Source organism: Scleropages formosus, chromosome 9 (genome assembly GCF_900964775.1).
Source record: "Scleropages formosus chromosome 9, fSclFor1.1, whole genome shotgun sequence".
In the NCBI taxonomy this organism is placed as follows: Eukaryota; Metazoa; Chordata; class Actinopteri; order Osteoglossiformes; family Osteoglossidae; genus Scleropages; species Scleropages formosus.
In genome coordinates this window covers 15,302,875-15,329,950 of record NC_041814.1, presented here as the reverse complement: position 1 = coordinate 15,329,950, position 27,076 = coordinate 15,302,875, and the positions used below count along the sequence as shown (strand labels likewise).

The window sequence follows — 27,076 nt, the reverse complement described above, 5'->3', positions numbered from 1 at the left end:
TAAAGCACTTTGGTATTTCCCAAAACCCACGTTACACAACGGCGAAATGTACAAACCGAATGCCAGTATAGGTTACGATTTGTTTATCATGAAGTACGTGGAGTCTATTATGCAATAAACTCAAAAGAGCAGTTTTTCAAAAGTAGAAGTTTTCCACATCCTAAACATTATGAGCTGGGGGATAAGAAAAGCTCCACTGAAAGAAATGAGAGCTGATCTTTTTTTAAAAAAAAAAAAAAAAAAAATTGTTGTAACATCTGACAAGATGAGAACCATGCCACTGACTATGATTATTAATTTTATATAGGTTTCAATTATGTGGTCAAGGGGCAAATCCCCCCCCCCCTCAATTATATTGATAATATTGTAATTCATTGACTTAACTGTGCAACAAAAACATTCCACTGAAAAACACCACACATCTACTGGGTACTAATTTCAGAGTGGTTTGGTAATTTAAGGGATTATTCTTTTATTTGTAATGAATTGAATTCATCAGACTGCATCATTTATTGACTCTGATCAGCAGCCACTTTGGAGTCAAATGTTTTTTCAAGGTCACATTCTGTTTGCAAACAGTATGTGTCTTAAAGTTCATCGGGCAATTTAGTTGTATGTTGTGATGCTATTCCTGCCACCCTCCTATATCACAGTTAATTCTCAGAATGATAAAGGGCAATCCAGACAGAAACCTCAACAGTACTTGTCATCTACCCTCTGCCTACTGCACTGAAGACCACTGAAATCTGGGTGAAAAATCAGATGAGTCCAAAATAAAAATTTATTAACCAATAGAGAAAACGCAGTGGGAGTTACCTATGTATTTAAATAAATATGGAGGACTGAACAGTTTAACAATATAGTCACGTTCTCCATTTTCGAGATGTTGTTAACGGAAATGGAGAAAAGATTTAAATTCACGAACCATAACTATGTTTTGCTTGCCCAGACTATGCAAACACTGGAAGTTTTTTTTTTTAAAATGAAATTAATGAAACTTTTCCATTGAACATTTAATTTCTAGTAGGATACATGCTCAGAAAAGTGTGACATAGCAATATCGGTATTAATTCACGATATACTGCATACTAAACAAATTAGAACTGTAGCTGATCAAGAAATCAATGCAAAGTTACATTGTGCTTGTAACTTCATGTTTATTTTAGTTTGGCATTTTAGTTTAGTTTATTATTATCATTACTATTTATTAATAAAGTTGCAGCCAAGACTTGTACAGAAAATACCCAGCAAATAAATAGAGGTACATGTCTATTGTTATGTTTTGCTACTGGAAACTAAGTGATGAGATATTGACGTATAAGTGATGAATTTGTCACCTCCTTGTGGCTAATAAAAGGCCGGTAAAATAGTAAGAAACACTTTTCAATACTTTCTCCAGCTTACTGTCCTTTCTATTTTCCCCTGTTTTGCTCTCTTGTGGCACCTGAAGTCTAGAAGGAACAGGAAATGAATATTTTGTTTCCTATTTTATGTCATTCTAAAGTAAACTAAATGTTTAGTAATGTCCAGTGCACATAGTATCCTCTTATCTTCAAAGTTTTGAGTAAATAGGAATCCTGAGACCCTACATTGTATGAACTGTTTACGAAAACATAAGACTTACAGAAAATTTTTGATTCTGTATAACTATTTTAACAAAACCGAACCATTGACTAAATGAAGGGATTAAAATGTATTAAGCTTTTATCGATTGTGACACAGTGGTTGGACGGAAAACTCCCAGTTACAAACAGACGTTTAGTTCCAATTGTGTTCGTAAGTTTTTAATTTTATTAGCCTCAACATTTACCCACCAAAGAAACAAGGGAATGCATCAAGTACTGTGTGCCTTAATTACTTTGACAACTATTACAAACTGATTTTCACTTAAAACCAGTTAAACTGGTTGAAGTGGACAGGTGTCTCTCACAATAAAAACATTAGTTATTACCATAGGCAGCACTTTCTGCACTGCAATACAGTTAAAACCAAATTGTCACTGATGTGTATAAGATAACATCTCATTTTCTGTTATATAACCTCATGGGCCATTTTCTCCTTCATAGATTAAGGGATGCTCGGAGAAATACAGTGATTTCTCATTTTCCTTTACCTTTTTTCTCATTTAACTTTTTCTAAATAAAATCAATATCGCCTCAAACAAATAACTCTGCAAAGTTATAGACTGGACTGCTTTGGTTGTATGTTGAGAAAAATAAAAAAAACAGCTATACTAGATTCATCAACACCCACCACTTGACCCAACCTGCACATTATGAATAGGTGTACAGACACCAAACTTACAAGAATAAAGGTGTCAATACTTCAGAAGGCTGTAGAACAAAACGCTGTATCTTCAGGCTTGGAGTACCAAGTAGAACAAAAGAAAGAACAAAAACCAGAGAAAGCCCATTCAAATGTAAAATTTTCACTGGTAACCACACAGCAAAGGCAGCAAGGCCTACAACCTCATCTATACATTCATACAGTAATACCTGTGCTGAAACCAATTCCCACCAAAACAGAAAGACAATAAATAGGTGAGAGACTGCAGTAACTTTGGAGAGGATGACAAAATGTACAGCCATTTCTTATCTTGTTTTCTGTTTAACCATGAATGCTACAAGGCATAAATTTTAAGTTTAAAAACACTAACAGAACTTTGAGTCATTTTAAAGCTATCTGTAGGACTTTTTGTTTGCTATGAGGTGCATGAACAAGGCAGACAAAGGCCACACATCTACACCAGAAATTATATGCCATTACAGAAGCAGTGATATGTGGAGGAATTCTGAAATGCTGGTCTAGTTTATCAGTCTTGCAATCTACACTAGGACCTTTAAGCACTCGCCAGCTGTACTGTGGTGACACTTCACATTAGACTCCAGCATAAACACCTCAATATCACTTTTATTAAAAGAATAAAAGCAGGTTTGAAAAGTAACAATCACCTTTTTTTAAAAAAAAAAATAAATAAAATAAAATAAAATCTACAAAACGGGGGTGCGGTGGCACAGTGGGTTGGACCGGGTCCTGCTCTCCGGTGGGTCCGGGGTTTGAGTCCCGCTCGGGGTGCCTTGCGACCGACTGGCATCCCATCCTGGGTGTGTCCCCTCCCCCTCACACCCTGTGTTGCCGGGTTAGGGTCCGGCTCCCTGCGACCCCGTATGGGACAAGCGGTTCAGACTGTGTGTGTGTGTGTGTGTGTGTGTGTGTGTGTGTGTGTGTGTGTGTGTGTGTGTGTGTGTGTGTGTGTAAAATCTACGAAGCCCAAAGGAGAGAGAAATATTGCACCCATGCAAGCTGAGCACATAGTATCATTTTTCACAAGTGCGCATGGCTCTCGGACCGCTCCTGGGACAATGACAGTGGGGGGAAGGGGGCGTTCAGGCAGCTCTCAAATGGGAAATCAGCTCTGCACAAACAACAATGGGAGTTTCAGCACTGGGAAAGCAGCATGTATACATGGCCAGAAACAGGTATAAATACCTTTACCGTTAAATGTAATTCATATTTCAAATTATACATTTATTCATTTAGCAGACGCTTTTCTGCAAAGCGAAGTACATCTCATAGAAAGTACAATTTGTGTATTACATTAGAAGAAAGACATAGCTGCAGATGTGACTTAAGTAGTTAGTTTCTTTCCACCATATGAATCAATGTTCATCACAACAGCAGCTGCTTAAAACTGAATATTGACGAGTCCTTCCTAATAATTTTTTGCATAATGAACATTTCCGTTGCATTACAGGAATACTTGAGTGACGGTTTATCCATTGTTTAACAGGCAGAATTACACGAATGTGGATATTAATAATAAGCAACACAATCACAACTTAAAATGTAAATTATAAACTGAAACATCACCTTATATCAACCTGCCTAAAAAGAAATAGAAAAAAAATTGAGGTAAAATTATAGACTGCTCCCGCTTGTGTCTTTCCTTTATCTGAGAAGCTGAAATTAGAGGTATGTGAGAAACAAATCAAACTTTGGGCTTTACAGTTAAAGGGAAGCAGGGAAATATCTTGTACTGTGAATATTTCCATTTCAAAAGACACCTGCAAATGACACCTTACAGAAAACCAAAACACTATTACTAGAGAGAAAAAGTTATATTTAGCCAGGTGAGGAAAAAAATGAGGGGGGGGGAAAAAAAAAAAAAAAAAAAACCACTGTCAATACACTTAATTTCACAACAAATAAAGCCACAGAATCTGACAGACGTATGTACACTATGTACAAAATGTTAATATTTCAACACCCACCAACTGAAGAAAAAAAAAAAAAAAAAAAAAACCAAAAGGACACACTGTATGTTACACGAAAGGACACATTTGGTTTCCCTTTTCGAATCAAGTTGAAAGTGCAAAAGCAACAACTTCACACTGATTAACAGATCAAATTCCCCATCAGACACATTTGCTGTAGTTTTAGTTTGTTCACAAGGAAAAAAAAAAAAAAAAAAAAAAAAACCACCAGCACAACGGAGAAAGGCCACTCCAGGTTGCACAACTGCACAGGCAGGGGAAAACCACCACAGCAATGACTATACTCATGCAGGAAGTTAATCCTGTGGGAAAATGATGAGTCACTAGCACTCCATTCACGGGGAAAATAAAAGACGAACGAAAAAATACACTCCGGGCTGCCTCAAAGCTTTCATAAGCAGACTAATTAAATATCTGCTGGCTTTTGGCTCAGCAGTGGAGATAGGGGGGTTGCAAATGCCCATCCCTGCTGGTCACAAGGTTCGACCTGGTTCAGGGACTTTTTGCTGTCCGGGTGCTCTCTGTTATTTAGCAAACAGTGAAACAAAAGAGGGGAAGAGAGCAGAATGTGTGTATTTAAATATTGCAAAATGGGGACATGAGAGGTGGGGGCAGATCACAGTATAACTTTTTCTCCATGCTCAAATTCTGAAGGGGTTCCTCTTTAAATCTTGGCTGATGGCAAGACGCTTGCCTCCTGTATGACAGACTGTCAGCGGAAATGACCACCTAGGCTGCCTTCTATACTGTCTGCGTTTTAAGTAGTATTTGGAGCACATGGCACTCTGACTGGTTCCAAATGAAACAGAGGATGGTTGCCAAAATCATTTTCTGCTGTGTTGAATGAAGCTGCCAATAGTCTTACAGCTTCAGCGCAGTATATAAAACATTGATTTGTGGATTAATTTATTGTTTTTAATTACTTTTTATGCACACTTATACCAGGTTATTTTTTGGTATGTCATACATGGTGCATTTTTTGTTGTTCTATTCTCCAATTATACTTCACATGTATTGTAAAGGTTACCTCTCAAGCAGAACCCAATGCCATGTGATAATGGACACCAGAGTCCAACTAGCAGTTTGCCCAGTAATCTTCATTGTTCTATTCAATTATCGGCACAACTTCATCTGTACGACCAGTGCTTCTACATGCTGAGGAAGGCCTCTTTTGTGTTCACATTTTTTTTTTTTTTAAAGTATAGTTATCACTAAGGGGGGCGTGGTGGCGCAGCGGGCTTGGCCTGTGCCCGCTATCTGGTAGGTCTGGGGTTCGAGTCCCGCTTGGGGTGCCTTGTGACGGACTGGCATCCCGTCCTGGGTTTGCCCCCTCCTCCTCCTCCAGCCTTGCGCACTGTGCTACCAGGTTAGGCTGCGGCTCGCCACAACCCTGCTCGGGACAAGCGGTTTCAGTCAATGTGTGTGTGTAGTTATCAGTGTAAGTGCTGGTCTTATAACATTTTATTTTCTATCAGGGACCAGCCATTCAGAAAAGCATGATTCCAACAGCTTGTAAGAGCGATTGCCACCCCTGTTTACATAGGTCAACAATCCGATAACACTATAACAACAACAACAACAACAACAACAACAACAATAAAATCTGAATACGAATCATATCCAGGCAAGCATTTGTATCTCTGCAGGTATATTTCCTAAAAACTAATACAGAATATTGCGTATAGAACTGTATCTGAACTGCTTTTATAACTATTCATTAAACATAGACTGCTTTAAAAACAGCCAGTTCCAAACGCAACAAACATGTCTACACAAAAACTTGCTTGAATATACTGTCACCTTTTAAGGAATTTTCAAGTCTTGCAAATTTCAACACTGGTGTCACACTAGTACAACAAACACTATCACACACTTATTCCTGCCATATCAGTTCCACCCATATCATTTCCACCATTTTTATACAGAACTGCTATTTAAAAAGGGACAACTGTCTTGGCCTTTGTCAGTTCCTCCAGACGGTGGAAGCAGGTTATAATCTGATGGTACAAATTGTCAGTGACAGAGGTGACAGTGTTGTCCGGTTAAACATCCCACCTGACAACTATTCATCCGCTGTAAGAAAGACATCGTTACGAGCAAGGCCACATTTCCCGAGACCTGAGCGAAATTGGCTTTTCCCCGGACATATCCTCAAGTAATGTAAATGTAAATGTACCAAAGGCAAATGCCAAAATCCATGGCCCATGCAGATCTGGACGCCTCATACCGTGCCAAACATGCTGACTACGTTCCCATTTAAAGCATCAAAGCTGATTTCATGAAAATGCCTTTTTAACCTTACCAATCAGACAGATTACTTGATAGAAGGGATTTGATGTTAATGTAAGTTCATAAGAAAATGTAATTCTTTTTAATAGAGCCATCTAATTCTAATGCATTTTCTATTCCATAGCTTAATTTGGATTGCAACCGAAACAAAAAAGAGGAAATGTATGTCCATAACAGGATTTTAGACGCATCATAACCAGAAGCAAATCACCTAGGATAAAGGTGGTAATTTGTGTCAAAGAGCAGTCTTCAGCTTCCATACTGGTTACCAGATCACCTTCACCTCCATATCTTGGAGCTGTGCTCAATGAGAAGCATCATAAAATGCAATCGGCTCACTTTCGGATGTAATTAGAGCAAACAAAAGCGGTACATAAAATGTGTTAACCGTACCTAAGGGAAGGTCAAAGTACTGGGCTTGTGAGCCGAGGACACGGACCTGTCACAGAGTGCACTCGCACCCGAGCCTGGCAGGGACCGACAGAGAACAAGAGCAGAGTCGTAACTCTCTCCTTTGTCACCGCCAGTAATTACCCCCTTCTCACTATTCAGAAGCCTCTTCCATTTAACTCGTTAAGTAGCCCCTCCTACACTCTCCTCCTCCCCTGCATGCTTAAATTAAAACATCCAGGCCCTTAAGGGCCTTCTGATGTCTACCACTCCATGTTTTCCAGTGAGCCCGTCCATGTGGTGACTCAAGCTCCTGCCTTTGCCACGCAGAACATTCGGTATGGCCAGGTGGAGAGTTTCACACCTGTCAGGGTACAGCTACAGGGCTCTAGGCCGCAACCATTTTGCTCACATTTGAGAGTGAAAATGTTTCTCGGCCAAAGGAGCAATTTTAAGACAGTCTTTTTATCAGGTATAATGGAAAATACTACATAACAGATTTTATACTGGCTATTTCATACCTTAACACAGAAAAAAAAAAATTAACTTAATTTTCTATGAAAGAACTTGTGTATTAACAGGAGTTTATCAATTTTTAGATGTAACAAAGCAGAAATAAACCATTCCTGCCATTGCTGTCTTGTTCTCCACACAAGTGTAGCAAACAAAAGCATTTAAAACTTTAGACAAAAAGGAGGTCGATCAGATTATTCTGGATTATGGCTACTGGCAAAAAAATTTAAACTTTACCTTTACTGTGACCTAAATTTATTTGACTGTGCCCCTAAATTTTTAAACAAAAGAACAGACATGCCCCTGGAAGGGAAAAGTACATCTGAAAGCCAGGCATGATCTGAGACTGTCTTCAGAAACACAGACAAACAGCATCTGGAAGTCCCATACCAGCTTTTTCTGATATCTGGAGTTTTACAATATGCATCTTCTGCATGGAGCTGACTGAAGAAGAAAACACTTCAAAAGAATGCCATTACCAAGGATGCCAATTATCATTGCTCACTGCTCCCTATGCTAATCTGTTACAGAAAATGCAATGATCAGCACGGATAGAACGGAGAAAAGACTATTCTTAACCTCATCACCAGTGTGTCCATCCTTCCACTTTGTCCCACTGCACATTTTTCTTTGGTTTTACTGAGATATCCATTGTGCTGCAAACTGCACTGTTCAAGGCACTCCAGGTAGTATACTGATTAAAGCCTTTGGACCCAAAGGTTGAAGGTTCAAAATCCCACCTCCAACTATAATAGCCTTGAGCAAGGTACTCAAAATTGTTCCAGTATAACTGCCCAGCTGTTCAAATGGGTAAATGAATGTAAATATCTTAAAATAAGTTGCTTCAGAGAAATGCGTCAGCTAAATGAACAAATGTATGCAATCCTTGTAGACGAGCATGAGAGGGGCTAGTTGTTCAATTAGCTTCCTTCCCCAATAATCCCAGCACGCTAAAGTCAGTGTTAGTAATTGTAGAACATGATGTAGCCTCTCATTATCACACTCATAACATTCAGCCTGTTTATCAGAGTCAGAGCCCACACCACAGTGGGCTGATGCCACGGGTTGGTCCAGCAATGAATGCAGGTGCAGATATATTAGTGAACAGTTGGCTGCACACACTCATATGGCCTCTCTAATCTAATCCATTAGCCTTATTAAACAGATTCTGAAACACACATTTTCCCATTCTAGCATGACCATCTCTGTAAGCAAAACACACACACACACACACACACACACACACACACACACACACACACACATTTTCAGAACCGCTTGTCCCATACGGGGTCACGGGGAACCGGAGCCTACCCGGGAACACAGGGGCGTAAGGCCAGAGGGGGAGGGAACACACCCAGGACGGGACGCCAGTCCGTCGCAAGGCACCCTAAGCGGGACTTGAACCCCCAGACCCACCGGACAGCAGGACTGTGGTCCAACCCACTGCGCCACCGCACCCCCCATCGCAAAACAATAATATTAAAATTAAAATAAAGTACAAATTTCTTAGACTGTGTAACCATCAGGCAAAACCAGGAGGCAGCTGGATTACAATGGGGGTTTCCATGGTAATTGGAACAGTCACACGATGACAGCGCAGCAAAAGAGATACTATACCATGGCACTTCCTGAAATATACACCTGTAAATGAATCATGACCGTCAATCAAGCATGATCGTGCATGCATGTGCACACACATACACAAAGGCATCATTTCTTGTATGGAAACTTGAAGTGTACATCTGCAAGGCTGACTGCAAAACAGGAAGAAGGGGGAGAGGAGAGAAGAAGAAAAAAAAAGATAGTACATGCATACTTGGGTAATCCTTCACATGTCTGTAAACTTTCTAGCCATATTGATTCAGTCATGCACTATAGAAACTCAGAACAATATAGTGCTCTCTGGGCATGCTCACCTCACACACCAGGAAGCAGTGTCACAATCACATACAGAAAAAACTGAACAGCCTATTTCATTGTAATGCAAAGCATAAGAACATTCAGAAATACAAAAACACAACTGAAACCATATCAGCCATGGTGGAGGATTAGTTTTTTCCCCATTATCCAGTCTGCTGTTGGGCTAAAACATGATATGGATAAACTAACTTTCTTTTGATGGATATCAGATCGGAAATGTTGCTGCTCCTAAGGTACAGTACTTCATATGAATACCTGAAATATATATTCTACTGTATTGTACACAAACCAATTGGTGTATAAAGATCATATAAACTTTAGAAATTTACATTCAATGCTATCTATACTAAGTATATAAAAATGTCATGTGATTGTAAAGTGACTATCAAAATGTTACAGGCGTAAACACTTAAGAAGGAATAGTCTGTCACTATGTCAGCCTGAAAGAGAAATTTAAAAAAGTGAAAACAATCTTCCATCATACAAAGCTTAAGAAAACTGGCTGCAGTTTTAAAACATTCATTTCTAACCATCTTCAAGTTCATTCAAATGCTTCAGCATGCCTAATAGTTGGAATTAGTCCTCATTTCCAAGGATGGATGCCAAAAAAGCAAGACACATTGTATTAGGGCATTTATTAAAACACTGGTGGTCTGGTACCCCAAAGCTAATAAGGACTAATGTAAGCGGTTTAGTGTAGCATGCCTCCGTCTTCGTCATCAGCAGAACAGTCTTCATGCAAAAGTCAGCAACTTACCACAAGCACACGAGGAGAGCAGCTTAGACTCACTGAAAGTGTGGGGATTACCAACGTTTTGAATTTTTTCACAAAATTAGGTGTGCGTGCATAGGGGGAAAACCACTGATTTACTGATTTCTTTTGTTTTTTTTTTTGTTGAACTGGCGTTTTTCAGCCATGTGACTTAATGAGAAGGGGCAACTTCTTGCTTAGACACAATAAGAGAAAAATTCATCAAGTGCCAAATCTATAGCCATTAAACAGTAATAGCCAATGGCTTAAAGCAGAACTGGACCAACAGTTTGTGACCTTTTTGCCAGCACCATGAGCTATCAAACATCTCTAATGGCAATTGCAGCAATAAATCCAAGACTAAATTTCTGCAGCAAAATCAGAAGTGACACAAAGAGGTAACTGGACAGTTATTAAAAGGGGACAGGGACTCAGGGTTTGCAAACACAAGTGAACCTACTCAACAGGCCCAGTTTCAAAGAGACATTTGTAGGGTGAAGAAGTTTAGTCCTGTGTGGCCTAGAGAAGGCTATATTTAATGGGCAATAAAGTCCCTCACAGATGCCACAGGAACATTGAATAGCAGCCATAATCCCCTCAAGCTTCCGTGCTGATTACATATCCTTTTAATCAAAAAAATTCCTGTTGTGCAATGGCTTGTGTGGGGGAGGGGGTGTCACCCTCAACACTTAACTGACTTCCTGGCAAGAATCCTTAAGGGTAGAGGGCAGGGACGGGGTCACTTCTGTCCCCAGCCTCCACCAACAATGTCAGGTAGAGAAGCCAAACTGGGAAACCCACCCATAAAGAACACAACCTTGGAAGTCACAAAAACTACAAGAGCTCTTGTGAGAAGTACTCAAGTGTATAACAGCAAAATGGAAATCCACTGACGTCGCCAAGGTGCAGGACTGTTTGTGGATATGACAAAGAAGAATCCTCACCACTTAACTGTTCCAGAAACAATTAAGTCTTTGTTTGCACAAACATACTAGGTTTTCCACCAGGATCTTCTTCCTGGTGAAATATAATGTGGACTAAACATCTTTTTAGAGAATTAGTCATTTCCATTGCTCTTTCACTGCTCTTCTCCTTGAGACTCGGCACTAACAGAAAACTACACAGCAATAGTCAGCTTGCACACTGACCATCCACACAGGTCAAAGAAAATTAATCCGGTAGAAAAACTGGGTTTCACAAATAAAATGTATCAGAGATGTTATCACCCATCATTCCCAGGGAACACAGTATCAAGTCAAGCTTAGCTTGAAGCCCAAGTCCAGGATTCTGCTTCACTCATGCATTGAAACACATTTGGCCAAAGATGAAGCAATGATTTCAGTCAAAAACCATATGCAAATACAGAAGAGGTCATGAAACTTACAAGTTACAGATTGTGTATTTTTTGGTGAAAATGAAACACTGAGTCACCACTACTGAGAAAACCTGGCCACTTATGAAGCCAGCTACTGGCTCTGTTAGATCTAAAGGGGGTCTTCATTTTGTTTTTGCTCTTTAAAAAAGAAAGGAAAAAAAACCAAATTCCCATCCCCTGACTTGGATTTGGAGTCACACCTGCCCATCAATGACAATAGAGGGGTAATGGATGGAATTCACTGGACCGGAAACGCAGGACTTCCCACAGGTTGAAAAGCAACTTCCTGGAGGCCATTGGAGAGCTTGCTCATGGATTAACAACCCTGTTCTAGTGCGATTTTGATAGTTCTGTTAACCTTCATATCGCTGGTACTACAATATATTTGCTTCTTTCCTTGTTTTAATCACTTCTATACTGTTTGTACACCTCTTGGGTTTTTTTTCCTTTTTCTTTAGACAGTATAAAAGTAGTACAATTAAGAAAACGGTCAATATCCAAAACAGTCAATATGCAAAACAGTCTTCCACCCTTTTTTGTTTCCGGGTTTGAGTCAGAAAGTGACTTGTCAGCAAGGATTAGGTTAGTTAGGATTTTCCTTTGTTTTCTGAATACCCTTTGCATTCTCTTCATTTTTGAAGTTTGCTTGTTAGCTCTTTATCTTCTACACTTCGACCCTTTGACACAAACATTAAGCACACACTCTTGTTTGTGCACACTATTAGTTGGCTTGTCAATTCATAACTAATAACTTGGTACAATGCTTTGTTACATTCCTCAACAACCTTGGGGTCATAACAGCTCTTCTGTCATACAAGGCCAGGAAGCTCTGCAATTTAAACAGCACTAGAAGAGTCCACAACAATTTACTCTTCAGTGCTTCCTTCCAGCAGACAAAACATTACTGCACACAGAAGAGAGCACTTCAAACACCTCACAGGCAGAGCAGCATAATTAAGACACTTCCCTGAGGCAGTTATCTAAATGAGAAGAGTGTACATGGTATCAACGGGCAGGAAGTTGCTGGTTACCAACAAGTTAGCACTGGTTGCTAGTTCTATATACCTTGACTCTAGAGGGCACAAAGGAGGATCAGTGAGCACTTTAGTCTGTCAATCCCAGATCCTTGCAAATGTCTTCAGACCAGACACAAACATTGAGGAAGCTACAGAGTGAAGTAGCTAAATGAATTAGCATGTAAAGAGACTTTCATTAGGCTGGTACCCATTCAGCTGATAACACTGGGCTGTCATGGCATAATGAGGTTGTGCCAGAACGCAGTGACTGCATAAAATGAGACGGGGGAGGGAATCGGAGGATTTTGAGACACTTCATTGGGATTAAAGTCTAATAAATGAAGACTTAAAAAAAAAAAAAAAAGACAGTCCCCCATGGAGGGGGAGAAAAAGTGGAGAGGTCCGGAGGTACCCGACTCCCTCCTATCTCCTACATGATGCCTGCAAATGTGCTACTTGAAACAACATGCACATTGGAACACAAAACTTATTTTCAAGCTATGGGGGCAACGTAACAGGGAAGGACATGTCCTGCCCAATAGCTCACAGGCTTCTTGTTTCCTTGCTTTAGTTAGATTACAGGAAGGTTGAATTAGAGGACACTCAGTTCCCCCTGAGGTAGGTGCATACCGGTGCTGCCTGGGCAGCCATGAGTACACAGACCTCCAGAGAAGAGGCGCAAGACTGCTGACGTGCTGGAGGACAGCCTGCTTATTAGCACCTTCCTCAATTACGAAGGGTTGGACCCTGGTTGGCAGAGCTACACCTCCTCTCTCTATTTGGCAGGGTCTACACCATCCCTGGAGTCACAGTCATTCTAAACCATGCTTGCAAAACAAAGAAACACCAAAGAATAACTGTATTACATTCCTTGTATAAGAAAGAGTTTACAAAATTCCTTCTACCATAAAATTCCACGAAGGCAACTTCATTTGAGGTAATCAGGAATTATTAATCAATACTTTTGAAAGACCACTTGTATGTGTGTGCTTGACTGTTGCATGTATAGCTGGTAATGCCTGAAGTTAACTGCACTTCTTTGCCATTCTACAGAACAAATCTGGTGCAAAATGACAATCCAGCACCACTCGCCACATCTATTTTAAAACTGATTCTGACATACAGTTAATGTAATAAATTTATCAAAATTATTTTCCATACTTGCCCAGAAGAGGTAACAGATAGGTCCCGCTTTATAACGTGTCAAGGATAAAACTCCAGTATCATGGTACGTTTCCCACGCTTCCCGCTGGAGATGTACAGGGAGCAAGCTGTTCAGCTGACGCAGATCCTCCTGTCAGTTATGCTCTAGTTTCATGATCCTTGGCCCTATAAGAACGGGTCACTCGTACCACCGGTACTCTGCTGTGATGCCCCATTCCTCATCACGTTACTGGGAACAAGAGACACATGGGGATCTGGCCTAGTTGTTGGAAGGAGGAGGAGCGAGCAGCCCACTGAGCCCATACCAATCTGGCTTTCTCCACATGACAGACAAATCCCCTGCTGCTGTGGTTCCTGAGATAGGCCCTGCATTTTTTGGCTGCATCTTGGCTTCCCCAAAGGGATCGAAGGAGCAGGCTGTGGAGACCAGACAATGAGTAGAATGGGGAAAGAACAGACCCAACACCTCTCTGCCAGACTCAGATGGAGAAACACAGAGAGTATGATGACAGATGCATAAGAAAGATGGAAATATATCATGGAAGACTGTCCAAATTGGACAGGAACCTCTCTCCAACCCTCAGGGCTACAATACTTTAACTTTTAGGATACATTTTAATTGCTGGCAGACAGACAACTCAAAATGTACTTCAATTAAGCAAAAGCGGAAAAAGGCTCCTGCATATCCTTCAGCTCAGCACCATGCACCGCTCAGATTCCACATCTATTTTTGAAGAAAAAAAATTGTCAAGAATGCCAACATTGTTTATTTAGATGGCTTGAAGACAACTACATATATAACAAACTATGCTTACTGTGTTAATTCAACTTAAGTTTCTTTCTGCAATTACAGACTCAAGCTGACAATGGACAACCTTGTAAGTCAGACATCAAGCTCCTGAAACCACTTTACTACCTGCAACTAAAAATATAAAAGTACTATTGTTCTGTTCATATTCCATTCATTACATAGGGACATTGTCAAAACAGGCCTTTGTTCCTTTTGTGTATCAAATATGACTGATAAAGTCCATGAGGCACGCAAAGATAAGCCACAACACCAATTCAATAAAGGCAACAAATTTCAAATCTCTTGGGACACACGTCTTCAACCTTGTGAAATGTTTGCCACCATTTTCTTTACCCTATTTTTAGATTTACACATGTCCATTTAATCTCAGTTCAGTTTTTATGTATCTGATCAAGGTCACATTTTTTTGGACTGTACAGAGGAAAATGGACAGAACACATTTAAAAAATTCAAAATAGTCCACAAGATGTTAGCGAAAGACCAAACAAGCCTTCTCCTACAAGGTATCATGCGACCTTCACACTCCAGGTGCACTACATTACAGGCGCAAATCATTTTACCAAAACCTTCAGGCTTGTTTTATCAATCAGCATCCACGTGTGAACAGCGAGAGCATGTGCATGAAACACCTTGGCAAGCTTTACAGAACAAACACCTGCAACCTCTGTTATACAAGATCCCTTTTCAATGGTGCCAACTCCTCCCCCAAGTGCTCATCAGCTTGAAAACAAAAAGATAAATGCAGACCCTGGAAATGGACACAGTTCCTGCTTCTACAGCACAAAAAGGGTGAGTTCTATTTTGGTGCGTGCAGCATGATGTGGTTCGCCTCCTACTTAGAGCAAAGAAAGGCTGCCCGGAAAGGATATTAAATAAAAAATTGCCACAAGAGCAACCCAAACACTTTTTTTCTGGTTCCTTCTAAAAAACATGGCATAGCCTAAGTATCTTCGTGCTAAGATCCTGGATACATATCACTAAGGCAGACAGATGAGGATATGTCACTGTCACACTCCCTTTGCATACTCTAGGCCATCTGCATTGACTGGGGTCAAAAGCACCTGCTTTTTCATATATATCCACATGCAATGCTGGATCTCAGTATCCTGAAGACAGCAAGGAAGGTGTCAGCAACTGACAGGAGCTGTTCATGTCTCTCCCAAACTGCGAGGAGTGAGGTTAGGGATAGTTAGGGTTACTGTCCCAGTATCACCATAAAGCAACAGCCAATACTAAAGAGTGAAAAGTTTGTGATCAGTTTTTTTTAAGAAGACTTCCAAAAAATTTAGGAGAGAAAAAAAAAAAAAACTGAAAACTGATCAATTTTTGAAAACTGACCCAACTGATCAGTTGGGTCAGTTTCTCCAACATACATGATGTGAGCTGTCCACTTCTTTTCACTTTACAGGCTGCAGGCTTCACCAAGTGACTGAATGTGCTTGAAGGAAAGCACCATTCACCTCACTCTACCCACACCCCCGTTAACACCTGACCAAAAATAGAGGTTGCTATAAACAACAAAGTAGAGAATGCCAGCAATCTGAAACACTCAAGAAAACACGGGCAACTTTGTGTTCTACGGTCCTCTTCGAAACAAGGGACTCATGCAGCATAGAACAGACTTGATTCCAGCAATTTACTGCTGCTCCACCATGAAGGCCCAACACAGCACATGCTTTCAGTGCAAACACTAATCTTCACATTTTTATTAGCAAAACGGCAATGCACAAACACTAAAATGTCTCAGTGCACAACAGTACTATTGGGATGAGCATTTAAAGATTAGGGATGGATTGATGGCTTACACAACAGATAATGGATTCACGGCTTACAAAATGTGCAATGGCTTCCACTGCCGTTAGTTCTCAGCGTAATTCAATAAGTGGTTTATAAACCCATGTTAATTAAATTAAATCAGTATAGCTGCCTCCTGGAATGGAACCTCCTGTGAGTTCTCAAGCACATCTTTCAACAACACATGCAATTTTCTATTTTTTTTAGGTTTTCCATACAGAAATGTAATTAGGCAAATGCAAAAATTTTGTGAGGAAATGCTGTTTGCTTATTCAACACATTCCAACAAACAAACCCAAAAAAGCATCAGCTCAGCATGGAACCTCTTTCATTGCTTTTTCCTAGTGCAATGCAACAGTTCTTCTCTACTGACCTAATGGGCAGTACATATTAATTAATTAATACTGTGTAGTTTGGTACATTAAGTGACAGCAAAATGAGAGAGTGTTAAAGAAACTACACAAATTAATAATTTTAGCATTAAAAACATTCACTCTTCAGCTACCAAGGTTGGCTTTGCACAGTTGGGTAAACTGCAAAACATGCAATGCGACATCATTTTTCCTGCCAAATACTTGCTTTGAAGTGACAGTGCTACATGGCAGCCAAGAAGGCATCCATCAGATCTTCTCAGGTGCAAACACACCATATCCCCCTTCCATGTCATCACTACATAAACACATAAACCTACTGAGGGTTTATACACATATCTAAGAATTTTCTGTGTAGTGCAATTTTAAATCTGCTGCATTTTCAGTCTAACATCACTAATACATGTCTTCTGTTTGATTTCACTGCTTACTTAACATTGGTACAAATAGAAGAAGGTAGGTGCAAGATACAAATCTTGACATTGTTTTTACCTCAAAACATATAGGTATGTGCTCCTCTTAGCTAGATCTTTCACAGAACTACTTTTTCAGTGTAGTACAGTAATCTGAAGAAAGAATACCAATTCAATACTTGTATGTGGTGCCTCCAGATTAAATCAAGTTTATTCAAATAACCAATCTGGCAGTCTAAATTACATATCTGCATTTAAATTGATGTGTCAATTTTGTATTATCCGTTGCTTCTTCTAATCTTTCCAAAATGAATAATGTAATTAAAAATTTAAATTGTTAAAAGCTATATCTGGTAACAGCTCAACAGCTCCACACATATACATCATTTGTTACCAAAATCCCTGTTACACAAAGAATTCTGAGAATTTTCCAAAATGTGTTCCATTACATGTAATTGCCTCTGTAATTCAGAGTCTCAATGAAATTATGGAAATGAGTTCCTGGTTTTGAGGGTGAACATATTTGCATTCTTGCTGGTGGAGCCAGCCATAGAGTTAAAATAACTCTTTAGTACCTGATTGGTTAACAAACTGCATTGTTCTTAACACATTGCTCAGGAAGAGCCTATATTTAAAGTTATTCATATATAAAGTAGTATTTAAAGAAAAGGTTTAACATTTCATCAGGGTTAACTTTGTCTTTTAACCCAACTAATGATTTCTGGGTGATTAAAAATACCTTAATATTTACATTATTGATATATTACAGTTAACTATGTAACTATGACCTGTTAACAGAGATACTAAGCAAAACTGTCAGAATGATCAGGTAAGAGAATAGGATTTTTTTTTTTTTTTTAATGAGTACACTACAGAGAATTCATGGAAATCAGTAACTCTTGTCCAGGGTGTACCCTGGCTCACTCCCTGTTGGGCAAGCAGTTATTTATAATGGATAGGTGTCTCGCAGTAAATGAAACGTGTTTGAAAGCCCCCTTATTTACAAAATACATACACGTCTTTGCAGAGAAGAAAACTGTCCTGCATTTCTTTGTAATTCACTAACTTAACCAAAGAGCTGAAAGGAGATGGATTCCTAAAAAAAATGTATATGTGAGAAGAAGTCAGAAGACTGCTTTGACATTACAATGAACATATACAGTCACCAATGAATGTGGTTTAAAAAAAAAAAAAAAAAAATCTAGTCACAGGCAGTTTGTGAGAGTTTACCAAGGAAGCGTGGATCAGATCTGCCCAGAAGACATTGTTCTCCTAGGTCTTAAGTTCTGTACTGGAGAAGGAAACCCAAGATTCTTGTGTACTATGTTGCTTTGCACTCAAGTTTAACCCAAGGTAACTGGCTTACTGCATGAGTTCTTAAGAAATAAGAGTATTAATGTGATGCCATGCTAAACTTTACAGCCAAGTCTCATGGGAAATGGGGGACTTTAAAAGCAGGGAAAAATCTAATATTGCTATACACATTATGCCTTGCCATTTACAAGAAAATGATAGGGCTTGGTCCATTATCTCTGCAACATCACAACTATCTTATTCTCATAAGAGCGGCCATGAATGGTCATAACCGTCATTTGTGTCCTTAGCCTAACTCATAGAGCAGTGTGCTACTTCAGAAGACCTTTTTACAGCAATCATAAAATTTCCAGCATCATTGGGAAAAAAATTCTACTGCTGAACACAAGGAAAAGAATTCAGTGCTGGTATTTGATAATTAATTCCATGAGATTAAGCAATCTTAGAGGCCACCAAACACCCCTTTTCTCTGACAACAGAGGTCAAAACTTCAGAGTCTCGCATGGAAGATGTCTTTCCTACATGCCCACTTACATTAAGGTTTTCACCATGATCTGCCAGCATTGGTTGACTAGCCAGAGATGATCAGATCTCAGCAGACCAGTATAAAATTGCCGTATTAGATAACCAGGAGAAACTAATAGGTTTGTAGTTTGGGTTCTTTCATAACCTCTTCCTCTGAAGCTAATTAGTACAAGTTCCTTCTTCAGCTGTGGCACAGTAGGAATTCAGACAAGCTCAGAGTCACCCTCCCAATATACTGTATATAAATCCGACATCAGTACACAATGCAATCTGAAGAACCTATTTCCAGCACACATATATTACACTCAGCCTCAATTCCACTGGTTTAATAATGCATAATGTATTATTATTTGAAAAATCTGCCTTTACCGAGGCTTGACAGTGACAGTTCCAGCCCAATGCTGATCTCATACTTGTAAAACTACCAACTGAGGAGGCATGAGGGCTTAGAGAGAAAGAGAGCAAGTGAAGCCTGAAACTTGTAGGCTGGGGAGAAGCTGCTCCCTGGCAGGCATCTCACTACAAAATCTGGTTTAGTTCACAAGAAGGACAGTAGACACCATCTCACATGAGCAATCAAAGGGTGCCAGATGACCCCAAGAACCGCCCATCTCTTTGTCCACTAGTTCTCTGTGGTGGCGTTCACAAAGACGGTTTCGCAAGCTGGCCAGTGCATTTGTTGCATAACATGTTTGCCATGCACTGACAATGTGGGAGGCTCACAAAAATTCCTTGTAACCTGAGAGGAGCAAATGTATAAATGAGCAAATACAACTGCAGGTACTAAACCCAAGACCCTCACTCACAAGATCCTCTCCATGGAGAAGGAATAAGACTATTCTTTTGGTACTGGATACATCCTAACACTCTTAAAAGAGCTCAGGTTACAGTTCCAGCTAGGCCCTTGAAAGCATGTCTTGAAAGGGTGCGGGGTGGGGGATGTATATAAGCAGTGCATAAAACAGCTTATAAATACACTGTCACTGTTCTGGAAGTGCCCTTTGAAAAGACAACACCCCAGAAAGGGGAAAACTACAGAGGCTGTCAGACTCAAAAACAGTAAAACACTGATCATCAGGACCCAATCGGTTACCTTTCAATCACATGTGATTTTCAAAGACAGCAGGAAGGAATGCAGGCTTCTTTGCTACACCCAGCATGGAGGGATCCTTTGAAAAAAAGGTCCGGGTGTTTACAAACAGGAGAGGTACTCGCTCAGACATGAATATAAAGGAGCCCTTATGTCTGATGGAGCCCCCGATGGCAGTGTGAAGGGACCAAACAAAGCGTATTGAAAGCAGACCTGAGGAACAGGGCAGCAGAGGCTGGAGTGAGCTTCCAAGAGGAGGCCCTGCAGAGGCAACAGAGATTCACACAGATTGTTAAAATGCAGTGGGTAAGGACAATGACTCTTCATTCTAATTTTCTCAATCTGCTTTGCTTCCCCAAATCACTCCCCTTCCTTGCTTAGAATGAAGCGTTGCATTTGCTCTTTCCAGACAGTATGAAACTGTTCACGCTGTGCTGTGAAACAGTCAGCTGCAGCTCACTGGTTCTACGGCAGAAGTGCTAAAAAGTCTCGACGTGCAGAAAAGAACTTTAAAAAGCCTTAACTGGAAAGATTCACAGAACAGCGTCCTACGGGCCTATTCGTGACAAAGGCAAAGTCAGGAATATTAGAGAAAAGAGTATGCTGGAGAACATTCAAGAAAAACTGCTTTATTTCCGTTTAAAAAAAAAATACACAGAAGTTAAGGAGTTGCGCCTCTTGCAATCACTTGTGCATCGGCTCAACAAAGGCATGAACTTCAAACCTTTTCTTACCAAAGCAACAATATTCAATGAATAAAGTTAACCTTTAAACACCAAAACAATAACAACGTTTCAAAGATGCTTTTCTTGTGGTAAAAGCTTTCCATTAACAATGTTCTTTCTGCCATTAAAAGTGAGCGCTGTAAAACAGTATGGAGACACATCACTTATTTCAAATTATACTCTTAAATTAAGTTCCTGTTATCAGTACATGGTCGCTAGGAGGCTGTGTTGAACATGCAGAGATTAATAAACAGAATAAACAACGGTCATGATATCCACCCCCCCTCCCCCTCAAAAGGAGCTTTCAAGACTGAATTTTCAATTTAAATAAATCAACCTGCAACAAGAAAAGTACTTCTCAGAATAAAGATAACTGAACACAGTGACAGTTCTATTCATACATTTATTTGCAAGGTGCACAAAATGCATTCCGACTGACAACTGGTTAAAGAAAATAAAAAGGGATTAGCCAAATGCAAATTAACTCGAGTCATATTTAGATATTTCTTAATCTGTGGAAGGATTATGGGCTGATACTCTGCCAGGTATTATAACTCAAAGGAGGAAAGAAGGACGAAAATTCCCCACTTACACTAGTTCCAGGCTATGCTATTTGAAGGGGTGGTACTGTTGTGGTTCAGACAAAAACAAAGGTCCTAACCTCATTACTGCTAGCTAAAGGCTAAAGGCACTGAGAGAACTGCACTCTCCCTAGTCGCCAGCAGACGAACCATTCGCCCTTGGCTAATACCACTGAATATCTCCACCCATTAAATTAGGGGGCTTGTCAACGGAAAACAAAGACTGCGTTTAAGAAGAACTCAACTGCTTCTGACATCAGCCAGCAAAGCCGCAGGCTGCCATCTTTGTTCGGCTGCCCCGTGCAACCGTCCGAGTGACCCACATCTTCAGGAGGAAACTACTCTCATTATCACCACGCCAGACTTTGAAAATGACAAGAAATACACTCGCTTCTCAAACCAAAGCACGATAAATCACTCTAATGACAGAAATGCAAACTGGTGGTTGCCTATAGGCTCGACGATGTGACCATCACAAAGCTGAACTACAGGACTCAAGAATTGGGTGATGAATGTGCCTATGCCAACTCAGGATAGTTGCATGCAGAGAAACAAGTGCAGGCCGTTCTCAAGATCCAGTTCAAGGATTTCTGCAGCTACCAGCTTAAAAGGCATTCAGGGTCACTAACACAAAGCCACAAAAAGAATGCCATACTGGCTACACAAAGACGAAAACTCCAGCACAAGCGTAAATTTAAATCCGTTGAAATGCACACCAGTTGTATTAATAAACACGGACAGTAATGTAGAGCAGCATGGGTGCGGAGTGGGCAGCACTTGTTACCCGAGGTTTAGGATTGTATGTAGATTCAATACCCACTCAGTCTGTGTGGAGTTTGTGCGAGTTTTCCCACCAGGTACTCCAGCTTCCTCCCCCAGTCTAAAGACACCTGTTTCACATGAAGTAGTGACTCTAGACTTCAAATAGTGTGACTGTGTGTGGTTTACAGAAGGGTACAAAACTGTAGGAAGTGTATCTGTCATTGTAGGTCACGTGGGCTATAACGGACACCTATTTATGCTAAAATACACCAAATCCCGTTTAAAAAAATTACTGAAAGTGTTAACATTATTTATAACAAACTATAAAAAGGCAGTTTCCCTTTAAGAATTGCTCTATAATACTGTATGGCTGTCTACCTGCACTCATTCAGCTCACGTGTTATTGACTATACACTTTAAGCATGAAGTTTCTCAGGTGTCTCAGGTGTCTCCTCCACCATCCAGAAATGTCTGTTTCAGGAGGATTGATGACTCATGACACAATGCAGGTAACTGAATGTGTGTGCACATAGACAATAGGTTTAAAGACAAAAAAAAAAAAAAAAAAAAAAAAAAAGTCTTTCCCTGTTACCACATACAGTGCTTTGTGAAAGCATGTCAACCCTATAAGGATGGTCATTATTCTTATATAAAATATTAACGTATACTTAAGTCTAAATCATAAAATTATACAATGAATAAATTGATTTGCACACCTGATTGTACTTTAAACTTTATTAAATTGCAATTTGTGGTAGAACTAAGGGGCAAGGGGTTCACATACTTTCAAGCTGTAAACCTTATGGAAAATGTCACAATAAATCAGTGCTTACACACACACACACACACACACACACACACATTTTCAGAACCGCTTATCCCAAAACATACAATACTAAATATGTTTAGAAAAATTTGTAATTATAAAAAAAAATGTACACATACACAAAACAAACATATGTATAAATGCCCCCATAAGTAAATCTCCCTGCATCTCCCCATGTTTCTGTGGGTTTCCTCCCACAGTTCAAAGATGTGTTTTGGGGTAATGGGCGATTCTGAACGGCTGGCAATATCTGTCTGTCTGTGTGTGTGTGTGTGTGTGTGTGTGTGTGTGTGCGCGCGCGCGCTACACTAAACTCCATTTCTTCTCATTCAGACAGCAATGTATCTAGCACTGTAAATTTGAGATGTACATCGCTTTGGAGAAGAGTTTGCTAAATAAATGCTGAATAAATGTAGATCCAAGTCACTTTGGATAAGTGTGTAAGCTAAATACCAACTGATAATAACTTTAAGTTCCTTTGGAAAAAAGCTTCTGCTAAATTAATAAACAAATATACATGTACTGCTCTGCCCAGCTCTTGGAGGGTGTGCAAAATCCAAATCTGGACCTTGTAAATGCAAAGAAATGCCATGTAAGTTGAAGTAGGGGTATTAAATGAAAGACATTATGAGGTTGAATTCTTAGAACTTGTGTTGCCTTATCTTTGGGAATGACTGTAAATATGAGGCAAAGCCAAAAACTACAGTTTTTGTAACTGAGCACTAACAGTAAATTACTAACAGTAATTTAAGAATGCTTAAACTATTAGAGTACATTAGACAAAATGCTTTGCAAAGCTTTATGGGTGCATCAGATGCAACTTATCATTTCCACAGCTAATTATGTTCACCTTAAAGCAATATTAGAGCGCTAATCTCCAGCCAGACAAGCTTAAGTCTGAAAAAGAGAGACCAGAGATCCTGACACATGAGACTGTAGACACACGGAAAAGAGGATTTTCAAAACTTCACATAACCAACCCGGTGAATTTTTATTTGAACAGAATTGTATTCCGTAGTTTAGGAAAGAGAAAGTAGTGCTTATGGAATTTAAAAAATGCATGAGAGAGTGTTTAATTTTTTTTAAAAAAATCAGTCCCCAGTCATTTCATATCATTACTTTAAGGAGCAAACAAGCAATTATTCTGGCAGTTTTGTTTAGTTGTCGTTACATCTGCGTGGGAATCTTTGTCGGCACAGGGGTGTATTAAATCTGCCTGATATGGCCTCAGCGGAGTCTTTTCTCTGACAGCTAATTCAAGCTCTCAGACACAGTCTCCAAGCTTATTGTGCTTTCCAGACACTACAGAAAATGTACATGAGCGACATGTCTTCATGCAACAAAGGCATGTGAAAATACATATGGACAGTCATTGAAACTCAAACAAACCTCCCCGAAAACAGCAACAAAGTACAGTAAAAATCTCATTATATGATAAGACATTTTCACCTGAAAATGGCTAAAGAGTTTATTGTACTATGTGTAACTCCTTCTGGCTGTTGATGTAAGTGAGAAGGAAAGGGGGGGTAAAAAATAAAAACAAAAAGGATTTATACTTATGACATGTACAGTTAATTACCCATTTTTCCTTGATCCTAGATTCTGTTGATTTATAATTGTCACACTAGGATAACGTTTAAAAAAAAAAAAAAAATTTCCATTCATGGCTGCATTTAAGGTCTTATGTCTCAGCTCTGTTTACACTGTTCTATCCAGCAGGCATGAAAACACCCCCTCTTCTCCCTCCCAAATAAAGCACTGAGATTGCTTTCTAAAGGGGGGGGTTGTTAGCACCCCAGTTTCTACGGGCAACCAAGCAAGAATCCCCCGCCACGTTGGTGAATGTCCCTGGAGGGGGCACAAAAGACAACCTTTGAGGAATTATTCAAATTCATTTTGAGGACGAAGACTGGATAATCTCCTCAGCGAGGGACACAGCCCAGACAAGAGTGTGTGACAAGGCTCCCTTCTGGTCAAAACTGCAGCGTGGACTTTCATCAGAGCAAAGGCAGCAGCGCTGATCCATCACAAAACTTCTATTAGCTTAGGAGACGAACCCTTGTCCCATTGCGCTCCCACAACGCCCCCTCTGCAGCATTCAGGTCGAGAAACAGACACAGTTACGCTGTATACGGGGGCAATGCTGGCATAAAACGCTCAAAGTACTGATCACAACTTGACAGCTTCAGATTATAACATGAGGTTGTCTTCCTCAACACCAGTTTATGAATCTGGGACTGATAATAAAAAAAAAAGAACACTGAGCACACAGAGAACGAAAGACCGTCACTAAAGCAGGGCAGATTTGTGGGTGCTGTAGAAGTGCTGTAGCTTCTCGCACTTGACTTCAACCAGTACTGGGAACAAGGATTTCTCTAGTGGGAGACAGGGATGGAGAGCCAAAGTGTCCCTCTCTAACTAAAGGCATGCAAGCTGGCAGGAACACTCAGCACGCAGTGAAACACAAGGGTGCACGAGGGGCGGGTAGCGCAGGGCAGGGAAGGGTAGGGCGAAAGCAGATCCACGGAGTAAAACATTCCACACAGTCTAGCCTCTTCTCGTTTTTGAGAAGTCCAAAGTTTACACTTCAACTACTTGTGACACATATCACCAGGAAATGCAGGCTATAAACGCATAGTTTTCTGTGTGTGACATACTGAGACACTCCCTCTGGTGCACCACGCAGTCACTGCACGGCAAGTACAAGCAGATAGTGACACGTACGTTAAACAGATTTTTTTTTTTTCCAGAACTTCCTGAAACCTCAGAGTCACAGGATCCTTGACTTCACCTCATTGCTAGGCGGCAGCACGCAGAGCGAGGAGGGAGACACCGTTCTCGCGCGCCGGCCGTTTGACACGCTGACACGCGACGACAGACTTCCGCGAAGCGGTGACGTCAGCCGAATGCCGGATAGAGAGGCACGTGCAGAGTCATCGGCACGGTCCATATAACGGATAAGGCGTACAGTGCAACGTCAAACGGGCAAACTATGACTGTGGTGTCCAAGAGTATAACGTATACATCATGATTTGTTTTCGGAATATAATGGGAACTTGAAGTTGATCCCCAGTCAGTCCTAGCGAACTTTCGCCTTCGGTGTTCTGTACTTACGACAGTTGTCCTCGTCGCTGTTGTCAGAGCAGTCGTCGTCATCGTCACACCTCCAGATGACAGGAATACACCGCTGGTTTCTGCACTGAAACTGACCTTCCTCGCAATCCGTCTTGGTCACTGCATAGGCAAAACAACACATCAGCACTAATATATATGGGCTTTTAAAGAATAATTGAGTAATTTACCAAAAGTTTGAGCACTAAAACACAAACTGGTGATAAAACGCTTGCTTGACGTTTCGCGTGAAAGCCCCCAATTGGTGGAACCGTAGCTTCCATCCACGTCATTAAAATATAAGGAACTCGGTAACTACTACTAGTATGAGAACATGACGATGTAGCCCAAACGCAAACATAAAAAAAATAAAGGCAGGACACAAAAAGAAAAACAGTGCCCATTAATGATTAAATATTACCCCAACACTTTGCCTGGCTGACTTCAGAATTAAATACGCCTGGCACAGTTCTATATGAATACATCATCAATGCAATGATGAGATGCAGAATATGATTATGAAAACGTACCGTTCCCTGGCCTGTTCCAAACACTGCAGCAAAGCAGTAGCAAAGGCTTTTGTCTGTTAGCTACCATCTATCCTACTTACATGGGATGTGCTGTATCAGAAGAGAAGTACAAGCGGAGAGTCGCGGCAAACGCTTCATTCATACAGTGTGACAGTTATGAACGTCTCCCCCGGGTCACGCGGGGAAACAAAAGCACCCACCTTGTGTCGCATGAAGCTCTATCAGTAACAAATGAAACAGAAGCATCTTCCCCACGTCAGTCCACATCTCTCCGAGCAGGTGAGCCGTCGCCAAGCGGGGGGGAAAAAAAGCAACAGACAATGCCCGGTGCGCGCTCCCCCTGTCCTCCGGTGCCTGTGAGCCGCCTCTCTGTTCTCCTCGCCTCCACTTGCCGTTTGAATCGGTGACGACGGCGCTAGTGGGCGGGACTACGCGCGCGCCGCATCTGATGCGGAAAGAAACTGCGCGTCGGTCGCGCGCCGTCTGGGTTGCTTGCGCGCGCGCTCGCAGCGGAGTCCGGGGGAGGAT

At 40.6% G+C, this 27,076-nt stretch overlaps 1 protein-coding gene across 4 annotated transcripts in view; it reads right to left on the bottom strand.

The window, feature by feature from the left end:
• lrp8 (low density lipoprotein receptor-related protein 8, apolipoprotein e receptor) overlaps positions 1-26,908 on the bottom strand; it is a 103,268-nt gene extending 76,360 nt beyond the window's left edge. For all 4 annotated transcript variants that reach the window (XM_018754178.1, XM_018754181.1, XM_018754179.1 and 1 more), the window contains exons 1-2: positions 26,749-26,908; positions 26,022-26,141 (exon numbers count right to left, since the gene is read on the bottom strand). In XM_018754178.1, the coding sequence (XP_018609694.1) occupies positions 26,022-26,141; positions 26,749-26,815 (187 nt within the window). In that variant the 5' untranslated portion in view covers positions 26,816-26,908. The remainder of the gene's footprint in view (positions 1-26,021; positions 26,142-26,748) is intronic.
• Between the last annotated feature and the right edge of the window lie 168 nt (positions 26,909-27,076).